This window comes from Bos javanicus, chromosome 6 (genome assembly GCF_032452875.1).
Source record: "Bos javanicus breed banteng chromosome 6, ARS-OSU_banteng_1.0, whole genome shotgun sequence".
NCBI classification, from domain to species: Eukaryota; Metazoa; Chordata; class Mammalia; order Artiodactyla; family Bovidae; genus Bos; species Bos javanicus.
The window spans coordinates 92,863,206-92,889,092 of record NC_083873.1 but is presented as its reverse complement, the minus strand read 5'-3'; the positions used below and the strand labels follow the sequence as shown (position 1 = coordinate 92,889,092).

General features: G+C 40.4%; 1 protein-coding gene across 2 annotated transcripts in view; it reads right to left on the bottom strand.

Annotated features, from left to right (window-relative positions):
* Positions 1-24,081, bottom strand: part of MRPL1 (mitochondrial ribosomal protein L1) — a 71,609-nt gene extending 47,528 nt beyond the window's left edge. The window contains exons 1-3 of one of the 2 annotated variants that reach the window (XM_061420568.1): positions 24,009-24,081; positions 14,667-14,778; positions 1,409-1,667 (exon numbers count right to left, since the gene is read on the bottom strand). In XM_061420568.1, the coding sequence (XP_061276552.1) occupies positions 1,409-1,667; positions 14,667-14,778; positions 24,009-24,066 (429 nt within the window). In that variant the 5' untranslated portion in view covers positions 24,067-24,081. Of the gene's footprint in view, positions 1-1,408; positions 1,668-14,666; positions 14,779-23,029; positions 23,280-24,008 lie in introns of those variants that run through there. The other variant, XM_061420569.1, reaches the window with a different exon arrangement.
* Between the last annotated feature and the right edge of the window lie 1,806 nt (positions 24,082-25,887).

Here is a 25,887-nt window from a genome sequence, read left to right as displayed (position 1 = left end):
CCTCCTGAGAATTTCTTTTCAGACAAGAAGGCACAAACTCTTAAGCACACTTTATGTCAGACATGCAACTCACTTTAACTGACTGTCATTCCTTTGCCATTAACATGTCACAACTGGCTTCAGTAAATTTTTCAATGGCAAGCAATCACAATAATAGCATCCCCTGGGGGAATACTGGCTTGTTTTACAAGCACTCTGTCAAGAACAAAAAAGGTCTCAGGAAGAAAACTGAACCTTTTCAATGGTATTAGTTTACAAGTGGCTAACATTTACAAAATGAAACTTGTGGTCCTACAATACTTCATTACAAATTACACTATTGGTTGAATGAGAAAGTGGTTATGTTAGACACTACAACGTTTTAAAATAAAAGAACAGTAACACTATAGTATAAAATAAAATTTCAATAGGACTGAAATGAACAAAAAATAACCAAGAAATGAAACAGACTTTGGTTTAAATCCTAATTCCACCCCCACCTCTGGTGACCTTGAGCAAGTTACTTCACTTTCAGTGTCTCAGCTTCCTCTTTTGAGATTAATATAGAATTAAATGAGAACATGCATGAAAATAAGCATTTTACTTCCCTTTATAAAGAAAGGGAAAAACTGGGATTTGGAGAGGTTAAACCAGAAGCTCAAAGACCAGGTAACTCGTGACCCCAGGATTCTGGCCTGTAATGCAATGTCGGCCTAGGCTCTTAAGCACTATGTTTTATTCCTTCTCCTCAATTACTTGTTGCTGCTGAGGTTGTTAAATTGTACTCAAAAACACAGACCCTCCAGTTTGACAAAAAAAAAAAGACATCCTCAGAATAAAAATCAAAGTATCATCTCCAAATAAATTAAGTGAGAAGCTTATCAAATTGAGAGCTGTAATGGACCTCATTCTAATCTAGTATTTTTCCCACCTTTAGAATTTTATAAACAAGTCTTTTGTGGAACTGCAATATATAAGCAGACAAAGCAGAAATGTTTTGGTTGAGATGAGTGTAAGGGGCTTGGCATCCCATCCAAACTTAGTCTCAACCTAGGATTCTGAGGAACACATCTTCAGGCCACTGAGCTATCCAAAGTCCTTACTGACCGAGAAGGAACGAATACCTGGACAGCTTAAGTCATTTTTCAGTTACAGTAATACCTCAATTAATTTTGACACTACTTTTGTTCCTACCAATGACTTCCAGATAAATAGGAGATATATGTTCATCGACTCTACAGAATGAGTTCAACATTCTATTTTATATTTGGAAAACTAAAAGACAAACTTTAATATTTCTCATCCTAAAGTTTAGAAAGAGCATAAGATTTTCTAAAAATTATTACAGGAGACAAAACATATTTTAAGTTAAGAAACAGCAATTCATTCAACCACTGTTGACAAATAAATTTTAATTCAGTCTACATACCTTCTTCCCCAGTGTCATATCCAGTGTCAAATCAAGATAAACACCTTGCTTTGGATTTGTAAAGTCCAAAACTTGAAATTTCTTAAGTAAGTTAACAGCTTTCTCCACCTCATATATCTGCCTTGGGTATAAGCGTTTTAGGTAGACATCGTCTTCAGGTTCACCTTCCATAAAAGGATATGACTTTATTTTTTCTATATCATCTTTTTTCTCATTTGATGCTTTTTCTTTAGTACCTTTTTTTGTTTTCTTTGCAGGCCTTAAAAAAAAAATTCAAATCAGTTATCTAAATATGTACCAAGAGACTTAAAAAGGAAGCTAATATACTTAAGTTAAACAAAAAAAAATTACAAAAGATAAAGTTTATTTTAATTCAAAAGCACAGACTGTTTTACAGTTTTTTTTTTTAGTTCAACAAATATTAAGCAAATTTTTCAACTGTTTGCAGTTGATACAAAGTTGGATAAGGTATTGATGTTGCTCTCCAGAAACTCAGAGTAGGGAAGATGTTCATGCAAACAGATAATTTCAATATGATGTGGTAAATACTATGAGAATGTTATCAGGGCTATGGGGAAAAGATTATTAACCCAGCCTAGCAGGCAGGGAAGAGTTCAGGAAAAAAAAAAAAAAGACCCCAAAGTCAATTCTTTTTTTTTTTTTTTCTTTTTCTTAAAACTTTTTATTTTGTATTGGGGTATAGCTGATTTATGTTGTGATAGTTTCAGATGAACAGAGAAGGGACTCAGCCATACATATACATGTATCTATTCTCCCCCAGACTCCTGTCCCATCTAGGCTGCCACATAACAATGAGCCAAATTCCATGTGCTATACAGTAGGTCCTTGTTGTTTATTCATTTTATTTTTTATATAAATTTATTTAATTGGAGGTTAATTACTTTACAATATTGTATTGGTTTTGCCATACATCAACATGAATCCTCCATGGGTGTACATGTGCTCCCCATCCTGAACCCTCCTCCCTCCTCCCTCCCCGTACCATCCCTCTGGATCATCCCAGTGCACCAGCCCCAAGCATCCTGTATCATGCATCGAACCTAGACAGGCAATTCGTTTCATATATGATATTATACATGTTTCAATGCCATTCTCCCAAATCATCCCACCCTTTCCCTCTTGCAGAGTCCAAAAGGCTGTTCTATACATCTGTGTCTCTTTTACTGTCTCACATACAGGGTTACTGTAACCATCTTTCTAAATTTCATATATATGCGTTAGTATACTGTATTGGTGTTTTTCTTTCTGGCTTACTTCACTCTGTATAATAGGCTCCAGTTTCATCCACCTCATTAGAACTGATGCAAATGTTTTCTTTTTAATGGCTGAGTAATACTCCATTGTGTATATGTACCACAGCTTTCTTATCCATTCATCTGCTGATGGTCATCTAGGTTGCTTCCATATCTGGCTATTATAAACAGTGCTGTGATGAACATTGGGGTACATGTAGGCAAAACACTCTCCAACATAAATCACAGCAGGATCCTCTATGACCCACCTCCCAGTATATTGGAAATAAAAGCAAAAATAAACAAATGGGACCTAATTAAAATTAAAAGCTTCTGCACAACAAAGGAAACTATAAGCAAGGTGAAAAGACAGCCTTCAGAATGGGAGAAAATAACAGCAAATGAAGCAACTGACAAACAACTAATCTCAAAAATATACAAGCAACTCCTGCAGCTCAATTCCAGAAAAATAAACGACCCAATCAAAAAATGGGCCAAAGAATTAAATAGACATTTCTCCAAAGAAGACATACAGATGGCTAACAAACACATGAAAAGATGTTCAACATCACTCATTATCAGAGAAATGCAAATCAAAACCACAATGAAGTACCATTTCACGCCAGTCAGAATGGCTGCGATCCAAAAGTCTACAAGCAATAAATGCTGGAGAGGGTGTGAAGAAAAGGGAACCCTCTTACACCGTTGGTGGGAATGCAGCCACTATGGAGAACAGTGTGGAGATGCCTTAAAAAACTGGAAATAGAACTGCCATACGACCCAGCAACCTCACTGCTGGGCATACACACTGAGGAAACCAGAATTGAAAGAGACACATGTACCCCAATGTTCATCCCAAAGTCAATTCTTAAAGGATGAGGAAGAATTAGCCTAAATATAATTAATTAGCCTAAATATAAACCTAAGAGAAACGAGAACATGGACACACAAAAACTTGTACACAACTGTTCACAGCAACATTACTCAATAAAAGTCAAAAGGTAAAACAAGCTGAATAAACAAAATGTGGTATATCCATACAGCAGAGTATTAATAGGCAATGAAAAGGAATGAAGCATTGAAATGAATGCAATGAAAAAGAATGATACATGCTACAACTTCTATGAACCTTAAACACAGAATGCTAAGTGAAAGAAGCCAGTTCCAAAAGACCACACATTGTATGGTTCCATTTACGGGAAATGTCAAGAATGGGCGGGAAAAAAAAAAGAATGGGTATACCTATAGAAACTGAAAGTAGATTCAGGTTGTCTAGGGCTGGGGAGGGGATAGGGAAATGGGAAGTGACTGCTAATGGCCGTGGGGTTTACAGGGAAGATAATGAATGTTCCAAAATAGACTGTGGTGACAGTCACACAACTCTGTGAACACACTATAAAAATCATCGAGTTGCACACTTTAAGCGGGTGAACTGTATGGTATGCAAATTGTACCTCAATAAAGCTATTATTTAAAAAAACAGAGTTATCCAGGCAAAGAAACAAAGTAATAAAAGTACTGAGGCATGATTAACAGAATGGTACATGAGGGGAGCCACTGTAAGTTCTAGCTGACTAGAGGAGGGGTTGGTAAACTTTTTCTGGAAGGGGATCAGACAGTAAATGTTTTATGGACTCATCTCAGTGACTCAACTCTGCCATTCAAATGCAAAAGCAGCCATACACAACACAAAAATGAATGAGCATAGTTGCATTCCAGTAAAAATTTATGAACACTGGTTTAAATTTTGTAATTTTCACATGTCACAAAATGCTATTCTTTTTTCCCCTTAAAAATTTAAAAAACATCACTTAAAAATGTAATGGCCCTCTGGCCACATTTTGCTGACTCTTGAACTTTACCTCAGGAAACAGCAGCACAGGAGGCTGGAGAATCCAGATAATAGAGGCCTCCTCTAGAGACAGTGAGAAGCCACTGGACAGAGGGTGGCGTCTATTTCAGAGTATTCTGGCTGCAATATAAGGGATGGATCTGAAGGAAGCAGACTGGAGACGGTTAAAGAGAGGACCCTCCCTCTCTTCTCAAGGAGACATGACAGCCTGAAGCAGAACAGTGATGATACTAGGCTGGACAGATTACAGAGACATTTTACAAGGTAAATACAAAGGGGAAAGAGATGACTCTAGGATACTACGCAGGTTTCTGGCTCGCATGATTAGACATGAGTGGTATTGTTAACTAAAACCAGAAATAAAGAAAGCAAAACAGGTTTCTTTAGAGGGAGGTAGTCACGGAGATGAGTTCAGTTTGGGGCAATAGACAGTCTGAAGTCTGAGTGTGGGGTTAGTTGCATCATTGGCCCCAATTCCTTGCCTCCTCTCTCAAGTCCCTCTGCTAAGTAAGTGACTTTGCACTTCCTCCCACTTAAAAGTGCCTTGATTTGGTCACATGACTAGTAGGCCAATAGAATAAAGCAAAACTGACAGATTCTATGCTCTAAGCTTAGGCCTTAAGAGGCTACATCTGTTTCCATTTGTAAGTTTGTCTTTCTGCCATTTTCATAAGCACAGGCCTGGGCTAGCCCAAAGGTGGGAGGATGAGAGACAAGTGAACAACAGAGCTGGCTCCACAGAGCCTCAGGCTAGATTAGACAACTCTCAGCTGACCTGCAGATTCACAGAGGCACAGCAAGCCCAGCCAAGGTCATCAGAGACACCTATACAAACCTAGCTCAGATCAGCTCACAGACATGTGGGCAATGATAATCTCAGGGTGGTTTGTTACATAACAAACACCAACAAGGCGCTTACAAAAAATCTAAGAAAATGTGTTCCACAGGTAATTGCAGGTAAGAGTTTGAAGCTAAGAAGACAGAAGTAGAGGTGATATGATACACTTTCTCAGCATTAATTCCAATCACACCTTTAATCTTTTAACCATAAACGCTTTAAATTAGGGAAATACTATTCTAGAAAGACATCTGGGTTCTGTGGTAGACAGGATTACGGCTTCCCAAATATGGCCACATCTGCACAGCAAAAAGGACTTTCCAAAGTGATTACCTTGAGAGGATGCTGCACTATTTAGGTGGGCCCAATCTAATCACACAGTTTCTGAAAGCAGAGAAACCTTCTCCTTTCTCATCCTCATCTCAAAGCAATGGGAAGGAGAAATCTGAGCATGAGATGGACCCAATATGCCATTCCTAGCTTTGAAGATGGAGGAAGGGGGAGTCACGAGCTAAGGAATATGGGTAGCTCTTGAAGCTGGAAATGGCAAGGAAACAGATTCTCCTCTCGAGCCTTTCGAAAGGACCGAAACTCTGACAGCTCCTTAATTTTAGTCTAGTGAGATCCATATCAGAATTCTGACCTACAGAACTGCAAGATGATAAACTTGAGCTGCTTTAAGCCACAAGGTCTGTGGTAATTTGCTATGGCAGCAATAGAAAACTTAGTAAGAGGTCCTATAAAATTTATGCAAAAGAAATGGATGACAATAAAATGATATTTATAAAAAAAAAAACCTCAAAAACCAATTCAACATATAATTCCATGCTCATTTACAGCACTCAATGAATCCTTATTACTACAACTAATAATAGTATCCTCCCAGCTAATGAGCAATTTGACAGAATAGCAGATAATGACAACACTCATTTTTAATGGGACACAGGTGCCCTACTGGACTGCCGACAAGTGTAAGTAGGTGCCTGAGTGGGTGGATGCAACGTGCCTCAGTACTATGTGGAAGTACACCACAAAATCCTGAAACCTTCCAAACTGAAGAAATCACACTACTATGTGGAAGTACACCACAAAATCCTGAAACCTTCCAAACTGAAGAAATCACACTTTATATTTAGTAAAAGAGTAGAGTGGCCAATAGGGGAAGGAGACTAGAGAGCCTGTTTTAGTAATAAACTATCTAAAATAAACAAATGAATAAAAATTGTAGCTATAACCCACAGATTTACTTTACATAAATACTGATTTCACCACTAAATTCTTCATCATGACTGAACCTATCCATCTAATTTACAATTAGTAATACGAAGTTCCCAGAGACTAAAATGTGATTTTTAAATTAATATTTGCAAAACCTGATATAAGTCAGGAACATAAAGAGATTGAGCTGGGTATACAGCAGTTTACTTATTTATGCTTTGGACCTTGTTTCACAAAATTTGAGATGGTGTTTTGAATGGTTTGAGATGGTTCAATGAAAATATTGTTGAGTTACAAATGAATACTTGTAAAAATAAATAAAACATCATTGTTGTTTAGTGCTAAGTTGTGTCTAACTCTTTTGCAACCCCATGGACTGTTGCCCACCAGGCTCCTCTGTCCATGGGATTTTCCAGGCAAGAATACTGAAGTGGGTTGCCATTTATTTCTCCCCAGGGGATCATCCCAACCCAGGGATCAAACCTGCATCTCCTGCACTGGCAGGCGGATTCTCTACCACTGAGCCACCAGGGAAGCCTACAACATCATTTAACATAGAGCAAATAGGATTCTAGGGAAACACTTTTTTACAAAATTTAAAAAAAAAAAAAAACTGCAACTGACTAAAATCTGTCAATAATAATCAATTTTACAAACCCACCACCTGCTGTTGTCCCTGACCCTCCAAAAGGTGTGTCTATTCATAAGAATCACATCCAGAAGAACTCTGTATGTAAGGCCCTATCCGGAGAACGTAAAAACTATGTTATCAGGGAGTAAAATAATTGTATTAGAAAGGTTTGGGGGAAGGTGAGGGAGAAACACCTGGTAGTCTGAGCTAGAGAAAACACAGTCTAGCTGCAGTTACCTGGGTAACTAAACCATGCAGACTAAATGAGTCACAAGAGACTGCAGTCAGATAATAACTTTCTCCCTGCTTCTCCTGTCTCCTAACTCCAAGACAATGAAAGGAAAAACAATTCCATGGTCTTAACCAAATAAAACAAGACAAAAAAAATCAGTACTATAATAAAGTTCATTTCAAGATCCTTGAAGATCTGTGACCCTAGAGATCCAAGTCTTTTTAAGGCTGAATAAGTCTTTAATTTGAGGAATCAGGGTGAGAGTAGGGGACACACAACCTCAGTCAAACTAAACAGAACTAAAGAGAAAATGCCTAAGGCATATAACTATTAATGGAATGCAAATGTCTGGAATTCTTATTTCTCAGTGTAATCACATAAATAAATTCACTAACATCTCTGATGCTGGTTTAGTCATTAAACAAAATGCGTAAGTACTGCTTACACTTACAGTGTAAAAACTGACAGAATAAAACCTAGTTGATACAAATAAAAGCTGGAAAGAGCATTAACAATGGCAGGCAGACAGAATCACAACTTTTCTTGAACCCATCACAGAGCTGATTACAGCAGGGCAACCAAGTAGGTCTAAAATCTTCCCACACCCCCTACTCCACATGTGTACAGCCAGGAGGGTCTTGCCTAGAGCAGAGAATGAGAGGAAGGCAGGTAAGAAGGAAGGTAAGGAGGCAGGTAAGAAGAAGAAAAAAAAAAACTCAGCTAAACTTTTAGTGCTAGTGTGACAGTATAAACCCGAGAGATCCAGACACAAAGGAAGTTCACGCTCACTGGTCCTCAGACCTCCACCAGGTCCTGCTAGGAAAGACTGGAATAGGCCAGGAGATAGAGAGCCTCCTTCGAGGGTGCAGCACAGAGAAGAGCAGCCACTGCTGCCAGAAAGACAAGCAACCCTGAAGCCCTTGAGGGCAGGGGACCCAGCTTTCTGGGATCTACAGCCTGATGATCTGAGGTGGAGCTGACGTAATAGCAGAAATAAAGTGCACGATAAATGTAATGCACTTGAATCACCCTGCAGCCAACATCCCCACCCCAAACGGTCGGTCCATGGAAAAACTCTTCCACGAAACCAGTCCCTGGTCCAAAAAGGTGGGGGACTGCCGCTCTAGGGCACAGGTAAATGAAAGAAAGGAAATGTGTAGGGAAATGAAAGAAGAAGAAAACACTAGAAAGATGAAAAAAATACTAAAACTTCTATCCTTAAGGGAGGGTAGCACACAGTCCTGATCGCGATATCCTCTACCGATAAAGCTCCGGAAGGGCAGACACTGTGGCACAAGACCTTCGATAGATGTAGGCCATGGGGGGAGAGGAGAGAAATATGGAGAAAACAATCCCCAAGGACCAACAACACTGGCCTGCTCAAGACAAAGGCTGGCTTTGGAAACTGAGAATCCCGTCCATACCCATCACCAGCCTAACAAGCGCTGAGCAATAAGCAACAGCAGTCTTCTACTAGGAGAGAAGCCAGAGTACGGAGAGCAGCCCCCTTCTGAGGCGTAGCTGCACAGCCAAGGCCCAACACTGAGCACGCAACAGGAACCCTGAGGGGAAAAACCTTCCAGCAACCCAGCCTTCACCCTGAGCACAAGGTAACAGTCCGGAAATCTGATGCTGCTGTGGTAACCACAGCAATGACAAAACCAGTCCCCTGCTCAGCTTCTGATGGGACTGACACAACATTTGCCAGAAGAGGTGTGTCCCTTTCCAGTCATAAATATTATATATTTTAGCCTCAACTATTCTACACAAAGTATCCAGCGGTCAATAAAAAATTCTGAGATGCAACCAAAGAAGCAAGGAAAAGAATCTATTTGTCAAGAGAGAAGCAGAACCAGAGTCAGAGACATCACTGGCAAACCATGGAGAAGAGAGGAAATTCAGAGTGACAAGACAGAAGAGAAGAGTAAGTTCAAGCTCCTCTACCCTGTCTCAGATCCATGATAAAAAATTAGCCAGGAAAAAACTATTTTTTAGGATATTATAAAGCCAATAAATTAAAAACTAAAACCACAGCTAGGACTTTCCTGGTGGCTCAGTGGACAAGAATTCTTGCCCGCCAATGCAGGAAACATGACTTCAATCCTTGGTCTGAAAAGACTCCACATACCACGGAGCAATAAAGCCTGTGCACCACACTGCTGAGCACACGTGGGGCAGCTACTGAAGCCTGCGCACCGAGAGCCTGTGCTCCACAGAGAAGCCACACAACGTGAGGGAGAGTAGTCTCCGCTCACCACAATAAGTTTTCATAGTTTTTTTTTTTAATTAACAGTAAAAAAAAAAAAAAAATTTTTTTTAACACTAAACATTTTAACATTTTTTAACATGCATATTTCATATGTTACAGTTTTTAGGTGAGGGAAAACTCTTTTAAAGTTGTACTGAAATAGAATATGAGGAAGACATAAAATGAAAAATTTCTATAAAAGAAAATAACATTTAAAGAAAAAATATTCTCAAAATAAGCTATGTTGCTAACAAACAAATACTTCCACAAAACAGAAAGAAAAAAGACAAACAGCTCAAAAGAAAAATGGGCAAAATGTACAAATCAGATATATAATGAAGAAACACAAATAAAGACTGACTATCTCCAGAGTTGTTACAAGTTAGGGCACTGTTACTCACTACTACGTAGGGGTGTAAGTTGGTACAACCAATACTCTTTCAAATTCTCAACCAAAAAGAACCCACGTACTATTCAGACTCAAAGGAAGTCTCCTTTCTAGTAACATTTCTGCCTCCTCTTTCTTCATCCTGTATTCCTGTCATTTACTTTCGTGCCTCTGCACCACTGAAATACCTTTCTCACAATTTCCCTGCAAAATCCTATCTATCTTTAAAGACTCAGCTCAAATACTTCCTGCCGTATTCTCCTCTAGGAAGAATTAAATGACTTTTCATCTGTGAGCACATAGCACCTGGTCCATTCCTCCACTATAACAGTTAAAACATATTAAAGTTATAGTGCAGATATGTGCTAATTTATAAAGACCTTCTACTAATCACCAGCAAAAAACTGAAAATAGGATATAAACAGAAAACTCACAGTAAAGAAAGCATAAATGGTTCTTAAACAGATAAAAAAAGACAAACAACCTCAATAATAATAATAAAATAAAAATTAAAGCCATGATGTGACTATTTATTACCTATCAAATTGGCGAAGTTCAAAAATTTTGACTACACTGTATACAGGATCTCTATGAAGGCAACTTGGTATTACCTATGAAAATTATAAATGCACACAACTTTTGATTCAATTCTATTTCTGAGTTCATACTACAAATATTCATAATACTTGACAAGTTCTATGTACATGACCCTTCAATGCAGGATCATTTATAATAGCAAAAGACATGTCTTTTGGAAAGATAAATGTATATCAATAGGGGAATGATTAAGTAAAATTATGGAACACAGACTCAATAAAATATTATACCCATGTTCACTGTAGCCATATATACAATAATCAAGACATGGAAGCAATCTAAGAGTCCACTAATGGAAGGATACATAAAGAAAATGTCATACACACACACATACACACACACACACACACACACACACAGAGGAATATTATTCAGCCATAAAAAGAATGAAATCTTGCCATTCGTGAAACACAGATAGACCTTTCTCTTATATTAAGTGAACTAAGTCAGACAGAAAAACAAATACCATGTGATTTCACATATATGTATAACCTTAAAAGAAAAAAAAACAAACTTACAGATGCAGAAAACAGATTTCGGCTGCCAGAGCCAGGGCAGGGAGTGGGGTATAAGTGAAACAGGTGAAGTGGTCAAAAAGTACAAACTTCCAGTCATAAAATAAGTCATGGGGATGTAATGTACAACACGGTGACTATAATTAATAATACTACAATGTAAAATTATATAATGTAATAATGGACTATAATGTAATAATACTATAATGTATATTTGAAAGTTGCTGAGAGTAAATCACAATAAACTGTGGAAAATTCTTCAAGAGATGGGAATACCAGACCACCTGATCTGCCTCTTGAGAAATTTGTATGCAGGTCAGGAAGCAACAGTCAGAACTGGACATGGAACAACAAACTGGTTCCAAATAGGAAAAGGAGTTCATCAAGGCTGTATATTGTCACCTGCTTATTTAACTTATATGCAGAGTACATCATGAGAAACGCTGGACTGGAAGAAGCACAAGCTGGAATCAAGATTGCCAGGAGAAATATCAGTAACCTCAGATATGCAGATGACACCAACCTTATGGCAGAAAGTGAAGAGGAACTCAAAAGCCTCTTGATGAAAGTCAAGGTGGAGAGTGAAAAAGTTGGCTTAAAGCTCAACATTCAGAAAATGAAGATCATGGCATCTGGTCCCACCACTTCATGGGAAATAGATGGGGAAACAGTGGAAACAGTGTCAAGACTTTATTTTTCTGGGCTCCAAAATCACTACAGATGGTGACTGCAGCCATGAAATTAAAAGATGCTTACTCCTTGGAAGGAAAGTTATGACCAACCTAGATAGCATATTGAAAAGCAGAGATATTACTTTGCCAACAAAGGTTCGTCTAGTCAAGGCTATGGTTTTCCCTGTGGTCATGTATGGATGTAAGAGTTGGACTGTGAAGAAGGCTGAGTGCCAAAGAATTGATGCTTTTGAACTGTAGTGTTGGAGAAGACTCTTGAGAGTCCCTTGGACTGCAAGGAGATCCAACCAGTCCATTCTGAAGATCAGCCCTGGGATTTCTCGGGAAGGAATGATGCTAAAGCTGAAACTCCAGTACTCTGGCCACCTGATGCGAAGAGTTGATTCACTGGAAAAGACCCTGATGCTGGGAGGGATTGGGGGCAGGAGGAGAATGGGACGACAGAGGATGAGATGGCTGGATGGCATCACTGACTCGATGGACATGAGTCTGAGTGAACTCCGGGAGTTGGTGATGGACAGGGAGGCCTGGCGTGCTGCGATTCATGGGGTCACAAAGAGTCGGACGCGACTGAGCGACTGATCTGATCTGAGAGTAAATCTCTAAAGTTCTCATCACAAGGAAAAAAAATCTGTAACTCTGTATGGTGATGGATGTTAACTAGACTTCTTGTGGTGAGTATTTCCCAATATAGACAAACATTAAATCATTATGTCAAAAAGGAACGCATTTGAGTCAGTTTTGAGGAGGTGGATGAACCTAGAACTTATTATACAGAGTGAAGTGAGTCAGAAAGAGAAAGATAAATATTGTATTCTATTGCATATATACAGAATCTAGAAAAATAATACTGAAGAATTTATTTACAGAACAGTAGTGGAGAAACATAGAGAACAGATTTACTGACATGGAGAGAGGGGAAGAGAGGGTGCTGCTGCTGCTGCTGCTAAGTCACTTCAGTCGTGTCCAACTCTGTGCGACCCCATAGACAGCAGCCCACCAGGCTCCACCATCCCTGGGATTCTCCAGGCAAGAACACTGGAGTGGGTTGCCATTTCCTTCTCCAATGCATGAAAGTGAAAAGTCAAAGTGAAGTCGCTCAGTCATATCCGACTCTTAGCAACCCCATGGACTGCAGCCTACCAGGCTCCTCCGTCCACAGGATTTTCCAGGCAAGAGTACTGGAGTGGGGTGCCATTATTACCTTCTCCGAAGAGAGGGTGAGATGTATGGAAAGAGTAACATGGAAACCTACATTACCACATGTAAAATAGACAGCCAACAGGAATGTGCTGTATGGCTCAGGAAACTCAAACAGGGGCTCTGTATCAACCTAGAGGGGTGGGAAGAGGAGGGAGATGGAGGGAGGTTCAAAAGGGAGGAGATATATGTATACCAATGGCTGATTCATGTTGAGGTTTTACAGAAAACAACAAAATTCTGTAAAGCAATTATCCTTCAATAAAAAAATAAAAAAAAAATCATTATGTCACATACCTGAAACTAACATAATTTTATATGTTGATTTTAATCTCAATTAAAAGAAAAATACTGAAAGCTCCATCTGAAACAATCTCCAGTTAGAAACAAGGAAGTAAGATGCACACAGGGAGTATAGTTAGATATGAAACTGTTTTCCTCTACTCACAACAATTCTGACACTAAATGTGTGGATATGTCCCTCACAACCTCCAGTTACCCAATACGAGCCAGACAGCTGGCAATTCAACACGGTTCTGACACCATCTATCTGAATGAAGCACCAGATGCACTAAGCTGGATGAGTTCGGCAACCCACAAGCTCTCCAAACCCCACAGCTCTGGGATTTTTATGGAGGCTTCATCATGGAGGCATGATCAATTATGAATTCAATCTCTAGCCCCCTCTCTCCTCCCTGGAGGATGGAAGGCAGGGCTGGAAGTTCCAAGCTTCTAATCTTAGCTTGGTCTTTATAGTGACCAGTCCCCCTTCAGGAGGCCACCAAGAGATGCCTGACTAGACAAAGAGACATGCCTATGACCCAGGAAATATTAAGGGTTTTAGGAGCTCTGTATCAGGAACTGGGCCAAAGGCCAGGTATTTTTGAAAACTGCTCTCCAAAGGTGATGGCACCCCACTCCAGTACTCTTGCCTGGAAAATCCATGGACGGAGAAGCCTGGTGGGCTGCAGTCCATGCGGTCGCTAAAAGTCGGACACGACTGAGCGACTTCACTTTCACTTTTCAGTTTCATGCATTGGAGAAGGAAATGGCAACCCACTCCAGTGTTCTTGCCTGGAATATCCCAGGGACAGTGGAGCCTGGTGGGCTGCCGTCTATGGGGTTGCACAGAGTCGGACACGACTGAAGCGACTTAGCAGCAGCACCCCTATGGCTCAGGAGATCACAAGGATTTTAGGACCTGTGAGACAGGATTTGGTGGCAGAGACCAATTTAAACACTTCTTATGTCACAAAATCCTAGCTCTGACACTTACTAGCTCTGTGACCCTGGGCAAGTTACAATAATCTACTGGTGCCTTGCTCTCCGCCTCTAAAAAAGAGCATAATAACAATGGTTTCCTCAAAAAGTTGCTGTAGAGATTAAGTTAGTTACTGAATGTCAGTGTTCAATACATATGAAGTATTATTATAATTAATCATATCTCTCCTTCAGAACTATCAGGCAAAGAAGCAGAGATGTTAAACTTTTACAACTATATGTCCTTGTACATCTTTAAAGAACCAAGCACAATGTTTTCTAATCAAAGACTGAAATGGTAGCAGACGAAATAACCAAGATATAAAATACTTACTTTGCAGCGGCTGCAAAATGTCTGTTGGGCACTGGAACGTATATGCAACAAGGATAAAGAGACGTCTGAGAAGTCACCGTGGCAAGACTACACCTTTGATGACGTATCAAGACTTAAAAGAAAAAACAAATAAAATATTAATATTCATCATTATATTCATAGTTTTTACATTCTCCATGTTTTCTAAAACAAAAATATTCCAGATTTTGTGACTGTTAACCACAATCTTTAAAAAGTGTAAAAATGGAAACTGCTCTTCTTGAAATGAAAGCCAAGTAAACAAATCTAATTGAAGATCTGTGTCCTCATTTATTTTTAACTGAATCTAGTTTGGACTCAACAGAATATGTTAGCTCTATCTTTATGGATTATGTATATGTATCCTGAACTTTTCTTAAATTTTATTTATTTAATTTCACACAGATAATGCATTCAAGTTGCCCAATTACTTCTGAAGGATAAGAACAAATTGAAGGGAACTGCCTTACCAGAAGTTAAGACTTGGTATGAAGCTATGGTAATTAGGGCACTTTGGTATTGGTACAAGTATAGAAAAACAGACTAATGAAACAATAAACAGCCCAGCAACAGACCTACGCACATATGGATATGGAAATATGATAGACACGTTATCGCAAATCACTGGGCAAAGAATGCAATAAGTGGCGCTAAGACAAGTGATTATCAATAGGGAAGAGTGTATTTACATCCCAACTCATACCATACACACACAATCAAATCTAGATGGACTAAGGACTTATATGTGAGTGGCAAAATTTAAAAGACTTCCAGAATATAGGAAAGTAATCTTTACAACCTTTGAGGAGGGAACAATTTCACAAACAAAACCCAAAAGCACTAAAAAGTGACTCTGTTAGTGTTAAGGACACTTGTTTATCTGGATCCTATTATACTGAGTGAAGTAAGTCAGAAAGAAAAACACCAATACAGTACACTGACGCATATATATGGAATTTAGAAAGATGGTAACGATGATCCTATATATGAAACAGCAAAAGAGACACAGATGTAAATAACAGCCTTTGGGCTCTGTGTGAGAAGACGAGGGTGGGATGATTTGAGACGATAGCACTGAAACATGTATATTATCATATGTGAAATAGATCGCCAGTCCAGGTTCGATGCATGAGACAGGGTGCTCAGGGCTGGTGCACTGGGATGACCCTGAGGAATGGGATGGGGAGGGAGGTGGGAAGGGGGGTTCAGGATGGGGAACACATGTATACCCAAGGCTGATTCATGTCAACGTATGGCAAAAACCACAATATTGCAAAGTAATTAGCCTTCAATTAAAATAAATAAATTTTTAAAAAAGAACACTTGTTTATCAAAAGATACTTGAAAATGAAAAGACAAGCCCAAAACTGGGAGAATGGTAACACACACACTGGCCTAAGAATTAACACCCAGAATATGTAAGATCAACCCAACTGAAAAATAAACAAAAGAGATGAATTGATTTCTAACTGAAAAGGAAATACAAACGATGAATTATTATATGGAAAAATGTACAGTCTCATTAGCAAGCAGGTAAATATTAATTTCAACCACAGTAAGATATCATTTTACAGCCCTGCTTAAGGAGTAGTCAGATGGCCCGTCACAGGTCTGTGTGCGTGCTCAGTCATATCCAACTCTTTGCAGCCCCATGGACCATAGCTCCCCAGGCTCCTCTGTCCATGGGATTCTCCAGGCAAGAATACTGGAGTGGGTTGCCATTTCTTCCCTCCAGGGGATCTTCTCGACCCAGGGATCAAACATATGTCTCCTGCATCTCCTACACTGGCAGGTGGATTTTTGACCACTGAGCCACCTGGGAAGCCCACTCACTGTCCTACACCTTGCTTTTTCATGTAAAGGTATTAGATAGAGCCCATTTTCACAAGCAGATATAGACATACACGCCTATTTATAAGAGATGTATATATATCTACACACATATATATAATCTCATGTATACCTTTCATAACGGTACATTCATATGAAAATATTACAGCAATAATTTCACATCACTTCATAAAGACTATGTTTTTAGAGCTGCAAAGTATGACACTGTGGGGTTGTATCATGATTTAATCAGTGACCAGCCATTAGGTCATTTACAATATTTTGCTATTATCAACAATCCTGCAGGGAATGACCTTGTACAAATACCATTTTGCACACAAGTAAGTATTTCACAGGATAAATTTCAAGATGGAAATGTGCTGGGTCAAAAGATATGAGCATTTGCAATTCTGATAAACACCGCTCTCTGCAATAACAGTGCCATGCACATAGTCACCAACAATGAAAAGGCTACCTATTTCCGTACACTCATGCCAACACAGTCTGTCACCAAATGTTTTGGTCTTTTGTCAATCTAGCAGAAGAAAGATGGTATATGGAGTTGTATTAATCTGCATTTCCTTAAGAGTTAGGTTGAGTATGCTTTGATGTTTGATCATCTATATCTTCTGCTGAATTCACTTAAACTCCATTTTTTAAATTGGCGCTCCACAACTAAGTTTTCATGTAAAATGACTATTAAAATCCAGAATCTTAAAATCCATTCAACAAACTGAGAGCATGTATAACTAGAGACCTGTCTACACATCAAATGAATTCATTTCGTGAGTTACGCCTCAAAGTGCAGAGCGCTGTGCTTGCAGAGGAGCACCCACGTCCTCACTGTGGTCTACCAGCCCCTATGTGAGCTTGTCCCTGCCTATTACTCCAAACCCCTCTCTAACCTCCTCACTCTGATCCTTCTTTCAGATCCCTGAATCCCTCCAGTCCCTCAGGTTAACTCCTGCCTTAGGGTCTTTACATTTAATGTGATATTTGACTGGGATGGACCAGCTCCAGATCTTGCCCTGGCCTTCCCCTCATTATTAGCTCAAATGGCATCACATGCCTAACAACTCAATTTCATCTCTAACATCCCACAACAAAGCAACAAGTACAGGAAAACCACCTAAACTGTGAATTCTATGAGTGTATGGAAATGACATCTGAGACAGTCTAGGAGACCTGTTTATTACTGGGAATTCTTTGTGGCACAAAGGGCTTTAATGGGTAGGGGAAAAAAAGAGAAATAGACTAATGAGATCCAGTTCCTGCCCTTCAGAATCTCAAATTGAGTGGGCTATGCTGGTACGCAACTGTCTAGGAGGAGATCCCCCACATTTTTAAAGCCAGCTATCTTGAAAAATCACATATGGTAAGTGAAGGAAGAGCAATTATCCACTTACGATTTGGCAAACACTTCAAAAAAATAATTCTAACTGTATTAAGCAAAAACCCGACAACCTTGGCAGGATCCTCAAAATAATAATAATTCTCTTGCATCAATTGCAACCTGCTATAAAATAATCAACACTACTTTCAAGAATCCCCAGTCATGACAACCAGAAATTAAAATTTTCAACAGGTATCAAACTGCCTCAGACTAAGGAAAAAACCAAACTACAAAAACACTACTTAAATAGCATTGTTGATTTCCCTGATGGTTCTCCTACCAATGCAGGAAACATGGGTTTGATCCCTGGGTCAGGAAGATCCCCTGCAGAAGGAAATGGCGATCCACTCTAGTATTCTTGCCTGGGAAATCCCATAGACAGAGGGGCCTGGCGGGCCCCAGTACATGCGGTTGGAAAAGAGCTGGACACAACTTAGTGACTGAACAACAGAGAAACAGCACTATTAGAACATATCTGTATTTTCAATTCCTCTGTAATCAGTTTATCTATCTGTAGTGTTTTATTATATTCCTTTAATATATTTCTTTTCCTCTCAGCAGAAAACCTCACTTGCTACTTCAGAGAAAGCAGATGCTCTCCGAATTTCCTCCACTACTTACGAACCTAACTAAATCTGCATTCATTCTCAAAAGTCATCCCCACCCCTACCCCACAGCAATAAGATGGAAATTAATCCATCACCTTTGCTAGCTGATTTTCTTACACAGGATACTGAAAGGTTAGAGATCCCCAGGACTTCTCAACCTAACTCTATAATCCTTGTTTTCCCCAGATCTCATTCATCTAGTCCTTGCCTTCCCACCATAAGCACCAGTGCAGGCCACCATCATCTACTACATGAAACACTGCAACAGACTCCAAACTATTCTATCTTCTGTCTTTGGCCCTCTTCAATTCTTTCCCTCCTCCTACTAAGAGGGATGACTTAAAAATGAAATCACATATCCTTACAACACTTGGATGCTTCTTCAAATAAAGTAAATACTTAACAAGGTCCTCCGTGAGCTACCTCTAACCTATCTAGGCAGCTTCATCTAACACCACTCTCTTAGGCTTTCTGCACTTCAAATAAACTGCCTCCTTTGAGTTACTTGAACACACCGTGTTTTCTACAACCTTCAGACTTTCAAACATAATCTTCCCTCCTTCTGTGACATTCTCGTCTACTACTTTGCAATCCCCACTTCCCAAAGCTAATTCATAACTATTGAGTGATCTTTCAGGGACTCTACTTAAGCTTATTCCTTCAGAAACGTCTTCCCTAAAGGCTCAGAATCGACTAAGGTTTCTCACATGCACTCTTACAACTTGTACTTTTCCTTCACAGCACTTAGGACATCTGTAATTATGGAAAGAACAATCCAGTTAATGTCTGCTTCTCAATAGATAAGCACCATGGCCAAAAAATGTATATAACTTGTTCACTATTGTGTTTCTAACACAAAACCCAGTGTTTTTTCAAATGAAAACACAATAAATATCTCTTTGACGAAAGAAGGAAATGTGAACTAATGAGAGCAAAACCTGGATTCAAATTACTTTAAGCATTATTCATTCAGCTCAGTTCAGTCGCTCAGTCGTGTCCAACTCTTTGTGACACCTTGAACTGCAGCACATCAGGACTCCCTGTCCATCACCAACTACCGGCGTTTACCCAAGCTCATGTCCATTGAGTGGGTGATGCCATCTAACCATCTCATCCTCTGTCGTCCCCTTCTCCTCCTGCCTTCAATCTTTCCCAACATCAGGGTCTTTTCAAATGAGTCAGCTCTTCGCATGAGGTAGCCAAAGCACTAGAATTTCAGCTTCAACATCAGTCCTTCCAATGAACACCCAGGACTGATTTCCTTTACGATGGACTGGTTAAATCTCCTTGCAGTCCAAGGGACTTTCAAGAGTCTTCTCCAACACCACAGTTCAAAAGCATCAATTCTTTGGCACTCAGCTTTCTTTATAATCCAACTCTCACATCCATACATGACCACAGGAAAAACCATAGCCTTGACTAGACGGACCTTTGTTGACAAAGTAATGTCTCTGCTTTTGAATATGCTATCTAGGTTGGTCATAACTTTCCTTCCAAGGTGTAAGCATCTTTTAATTTCATGGCTGTAATCACCATCTGCAGTGATTTGGGAGCCCAAAAAAATAAAGTCCGACACTGTTTACCCATCTATTTGCCAGGAAGTGATGAGACCAGATGCCATGATCTTAGTTTTCTGAATGTTGACTTTTAAGCCAACTTTTTCACTCTCCTCTTTCACTTTCATCAAGAGACTCTTTAGTTCTTCTTCACTTTCTGCCATAAGGGTGGTGTCATCTGCATATCTGAGGTTATTGATATTTCTCCCGGCAATCTTGATTCCAGCTTGTGCTTCCTGCAACTCACCGTTTCTCATGATGTACTCTGTATATAAGTTAAATAAGCAGGGTGACAATATACAGCCTTGACATACTCCTTTTCCTATTTGGAACCAGTCTGTTGTTCCATGTCCAGTTCTAACTGTTGCTTCCTGACCTGCACATAGGTTTCTCAAGAGGCAGGTCAGGTGGTCTGGTATTCCCATCTCTTTCAGAATTTTCCACAGTTTATTGTGATCCACACAGTCAAAGGCTTTGGCATAGTCAATAAAGCAGAAATAGATGTTTTTCTGGAACTCTCTTGCTTTTTCAACGATCCAGCAAATGTTGGCAATTTGATCTCTAGTCCCTCTGCCTTTTCTAAAACTAGCTTGAATTTACAAGGTATGAAAGAGGAGTGGCATTTTGTTGAAGATCCATGTATTCATTCATCATTTATTGGACAATAATTATGCCAATGAAACAATGTGCTAGCACTGCTTTAAGTATTTCATAAACAAAACGAACAAAATCCTTTTGCTCATGGAGCTTACATCGTAGTAAGGAGAAGCAATACTAATAAACATAATATGGTAGTGGTAATGGGAAACCCTGAGGCTTCCCTAGTGGCTCAGACAGTAAAGAATCTGCCTGCAATACAGGAGACCTGAGTTCAATTGCTGGGTCAGGAAGATCTCCTCAAGAAGGGAATGATTACCCACTCCAGTATTCTTGCCTGGAGAATCCCATGGATAGAGGAGCCTGGCAGGCTACAGTCCATGGGGTCACAAAGAGTGGAGACAAATGAGCAAGTCTTTCACTTTTGCACTTCAGTGGAAAACCCTCTGGATAAAAGGAATTGAGAATCAAGGGGAAAGTTAGTTGTAATTTTAAATAAGAAGGTTAAGGTAGGCCCTTTTAAAAAGGTGACATTTGAGCAAAGGCTTGAAACAATTGAGAAAGTCAGTAATGCAAATACCTAGAAAAAGTGTTCCAGGCCCATTCCACTTGAGAGAAAAAGTCCTCCCAACAGAGGAATGTTTTTGGTGTGTTTATGGAACAAAGAAGCTGCTGTGAGTACAATGAGTAAAGAAGAGAAAAAAGAGCTCAGGGTGGTAAACTGGGTGAGTGGAGGGAGGAGAAGGCAGGCACCAAATGACATGGAAGACCCTAGGTCAGTGCTGTCAAACAGAGGTATAATGTAAGCCACAGGAATAATTTTCTAATAGCCACAATTTTTAAAAGGGTAAAAAAAAAAAGTTAATTAATAATAAAAATTAACATTTTATTACAACCAATAGCCAAAATATTATTTCAACATGTTTTTAATATAAAAAAATTAGAGATATTTTACCTCTTTCGGTACCACATCCTCAAAATCTAACATGTTTAACACACTCATTCGGATTAGCCACATTTAAAGTGCTCAATCACGGATAACAATATGGACAGCACAGCTATTGGTTATTCTAAAGACTTAAAACTTAGAAAAATGGGGAGGTTTTGAGAATTCTGATCATAGGAGCAACGTGATTTGATTTATGTTCTTAAAGAACCAATCTGACTACTTGTTGAGGGTAGATTGTAGAGAAATCTAAGTCAGGGGTGATAATGGCCTGGAAGGTCGTTTCAGTGAAGTAGTGAGAAGCCGCCAGATTCTGGATTTATTTTGAGAGTACCACCAAAAGGATCTGCCAACTACTTAATGTGATGTGTGAGGAAAAAGAGGGGGAGTCAGGAATATTCTGAGGTTTTGTGTCTGGGCAACTTAAAGGATGAAGTTACCATCAAATGAGACGGGTAAGACTCCAGGTCATGACAATGAGTTTGATTCTAGTTAGATGCTGATTAGATATACAATTGGAGATCTAGAATAGAGAGTAGTTTAAAAATCTACAGTTCAAGTACTTATTGTAGATAATTTTGAGAACCATTAAGATACAGACAACAGTCAAACCACACAACTTGGACGAGATCACCAAAGGAGTGAATTCAGATACAAAGACATGAGGTTGAAGGATGGAGAATCCTGGCTGCTGAGGCATTCCAAGGTAAGAGATTGGAAATAGGAAGACGAACCAGCAAAGTAATGTGACAAACGACAGGTGAGATAAAAAGGAAATTAAGAGAGTAAGGCATCCTGAGAGCCATGAGAAGAATACGTGGCAAGGAGAGAATGATAACCTTTGATTCTAACTCCTTTCCTCCCCCGTCCTCGCAGCCCACATCTCCAGCATCGGAGACAAAACTGTGTCTCTGACTCCTTCCCTACGGCGGCTGGAAGGATGTCCATGTACATCTCCCTCCCACTTCAGTCCTAGGGTGGACAGCTCCAGAAAGGAGTGAAAACCTCTATGAGGTAGCTTTTGAGTATCAACGACCCTATGGAGAACTTAGAGCCAAGAAAAAGTAGAGGTTTATCAAGCCCCCTGGCTTCCCTGGTAGCTCAGAGGTTAAAGCGTCTGCCTCCAATGAGGGGGTCCTGGGTTCGATCCCTGGGTTGGGAAGATCCCCTGGAGAAGGAAATGGCAACCCACTCCAGTATTCGTGCCTGGAGAATCCCACGGACGGAGGAGCCTGGTGGGCTACGGTCCACGGGGTCGCAAAGAGTCGGACACGACTGAGCTAGCGACTTAACAGACTTATCAAGCCCCCAGTGCAGACCTGCACGTTGGAGTGTCCGACTTGCACTGCGCAGCCGGAGAAGACCCCGCGCCAGAACTATTTTTCCCCGCAAGCCCAGCTGACCCTCTGTTTTACCTCTACCGAAGAATCTTACGGTCGCCGCCATGTTAACCACTCCGGATTGTGTTGACGAAATTGGTCCCACGCTTCAACGTGAAAGAAATTTACAAAGGGTTCCCATCCGGAAATGGCGGAGGGGGAAGGGATTCGAAAGCGCAAGAGGAAAGGGGCGGGAACCAAAGTAGACTTTCGAGCCGGCAAGAAGGGGGGCAGGGGAGGGCGGACAGCAGGGTGCCCCGTGGCGGTGTTCCCGTCAGTCCTTCGTGCTGCGTAGGGGCCTGTGTTCGTGGTTCCGGTTCGACGGTTCAACCTCCTTCAGGGAAAATCTGCCCTTCCTGGAAAGTGCGGTCCTGTTGGCGATGCTCCAACTATTTTATTCCTTTTTATTTATTTGATTCTACAAGCGTACTTAGAACGATCATTTTAATAAATTGTGAGAGTACCCAGGAGAATACGAAAAGCAGAAAATCTGGAGAATCTCACCAACTCTCAGCACCACATTTCCAGCCTTGTAAAGACTTTTTAAAAATTAGCCAGGCTGTGTCCCACTCACTGCAAACTCTTTTTCACTCATCGCAGGATCAGCGTGGTTTTAAGGTAATCTGAACATTAAGCAACTTTCCATGTTCCCCCTGCTGACAAACCATGCTGTTAGGCCCAATCGACTAACAGGACGACAAATTTATATAACACTTCTAGCTTTAAAATGGCAGACCCAAGCCCTACGCACAGGTTATTCTGACTGGGGGCGGGTGCGGGGACGGGGGCGGGGGGTGGGGTGGGAAATCAGCATCCTTTCCATTACGTCACAGCTGATGGTGTGGCTTATCTAAAACAAATCTGATCACGAATTGTAACACTTTCCAGTTTAAATAAAACCCTCTCACGACTACCTGGAGCTCGCTTCTGGCCTCCGCCTACCTCTCTGGCTTTAAAACCCTGCCAACAGCCCACCCGCCGACCCCGACTCCGACCCCCACCCCCATACACACACCTGGTTTCTCACTTCCATGCCTTTGTTCATTCTGTCCCCTCTGGAACGTCCTGTACATATCACCTAGGTAACTTTTTGGTTGTTTTGTTTTGTTTCGTTTTTAATTAAGATTTCAGCTCAGGCTCTATTCATTGATGAAGCATACTTCTTCCCTTCCCAGGCTGAGTTATGGCCACCTCTTCTTGGTTTTGTACAAGGCTTATACCTGACCTAGAGCCAGACATCCTGGAATGTGAAGTCAAGTGGGCCTTAGAAAGCATCACTACGAACAAAGCTAGTGGAGGTGATGGAATTCCAGTTAAGCTATTCTAAATCCTGAAAGATGATGCTGTGAAAGTGCTGCACTCAATATGCCAGCAAATTTGGAAAACTCAGCAGTGGCCACAGGACTGGAAAAGGTCAGTTTTCATTCCAATCCCAAAGAAAGGCAATGCCAAAGAAGGCTCAAACTACCGCACAATTGCACTCATCTCACACGCTAGTAAAGTAATGCTCAAAATTGTCCAAGCCAGGCTTCAGCAATACGTGAACCGTGAACTTCCTGATGTTCAAGCTGGTTTTAAAAAAGGCAGAGGAACCAGAGATCAAATTGCCAACATCCGCTGGATCATGGAAAAAGCAAGAGAGTTCCAGAAAAACATCTATTTCTGCATTATTGACTATGCCAAAGCCTTTGACTGTGTGGATCACAATAAACTGTGGAAAATTCTGAAAGAGATGGGAATACCAGACCACCTGATCTGCCTCTTGAGAAATCTGTATGCAGGTCAGGAAGCAACAGTTAGAACTGGACATGGAACAACAGACTGGTTCCAAATAGGAAAAGGAGTATGTCAAGGCTGTATATTGTCACCCTGCTTATTTAACTTATATGCAGAGTACATCATGAGAAACGCTGGACTGGAAGAAACACAAGCTGGAGTCAAGATTGCCAGGAGAAATATCAATAACCTCAGATATGCAGATGACACCACCCTTATGGCAGGAAGTGAAGAGGAACTCAAAAGCCTCTTGATGAAAGTCAAAGTGGAGAGTGAAAAAGTTGGCTTAAAAGTCAACATTCAGAAAACAAAGATCATGGCATCTGGTCCCACCACTTCATGGGAAATAGATGGGGAAACAGTGGAAACAGTGTCAGACTTTATTTTTCTGGGCTCCAAAATCACTACAGATGGTGACTGCAGCCATGAAATTAAAAGACGCTTACTCCTTGGAAGGAAAGTTATGACCAACCTAGATACCATATTGAAAAGCAGAGATATTACTTTGCCAACAAATGTCCATCTAGTCAAGGCTATGGTTTTTCCTGTGGTCATGTATGAATGTGAGAGTTGGACTGTGAAGAAGGCTGAGTGCCAAAGAATTGATGCTTTTGAACTGTGGTGTTGGAGAAGACTCTTGAGAGTCCCTTGGACTGCAAGGAGATCCAACCAGTCCATTCTAAAGGAGATTGGTCCTGGGTGTTCTTGGAAGGAATGATGCTAAAGCTGAAACTCCAGTACTTTGGCCATGTCATGCAAAGAGTTGACTCTCTGGAGAAGACTCATGCTGGGAGGGATTAGGGGCAAGAGGAGAAGGGGATGACAGAGGATGAGATGGCTGGATGGCATCACTGACTCGATGGACTTGAGTCTGGGTGAACTCCGGGAGTTGGTGATGGACAGGGAGGCCTGGCGTGCTGTGATTCATGGGGTCGCAAAGAGTCGGACACAACTGAGCAACTGATCTGATCTGATCTGATATACCTGTTTTTTTCTGTTTTAACAGTTTTATTGAAGTGTAATTCACATACCATACAATTCACCAATCTAAATTATGTAACTCAATGGTTTTTAATTTATAGAGTTGTGTGACCATCACCACCATGTATCTGTCTTTC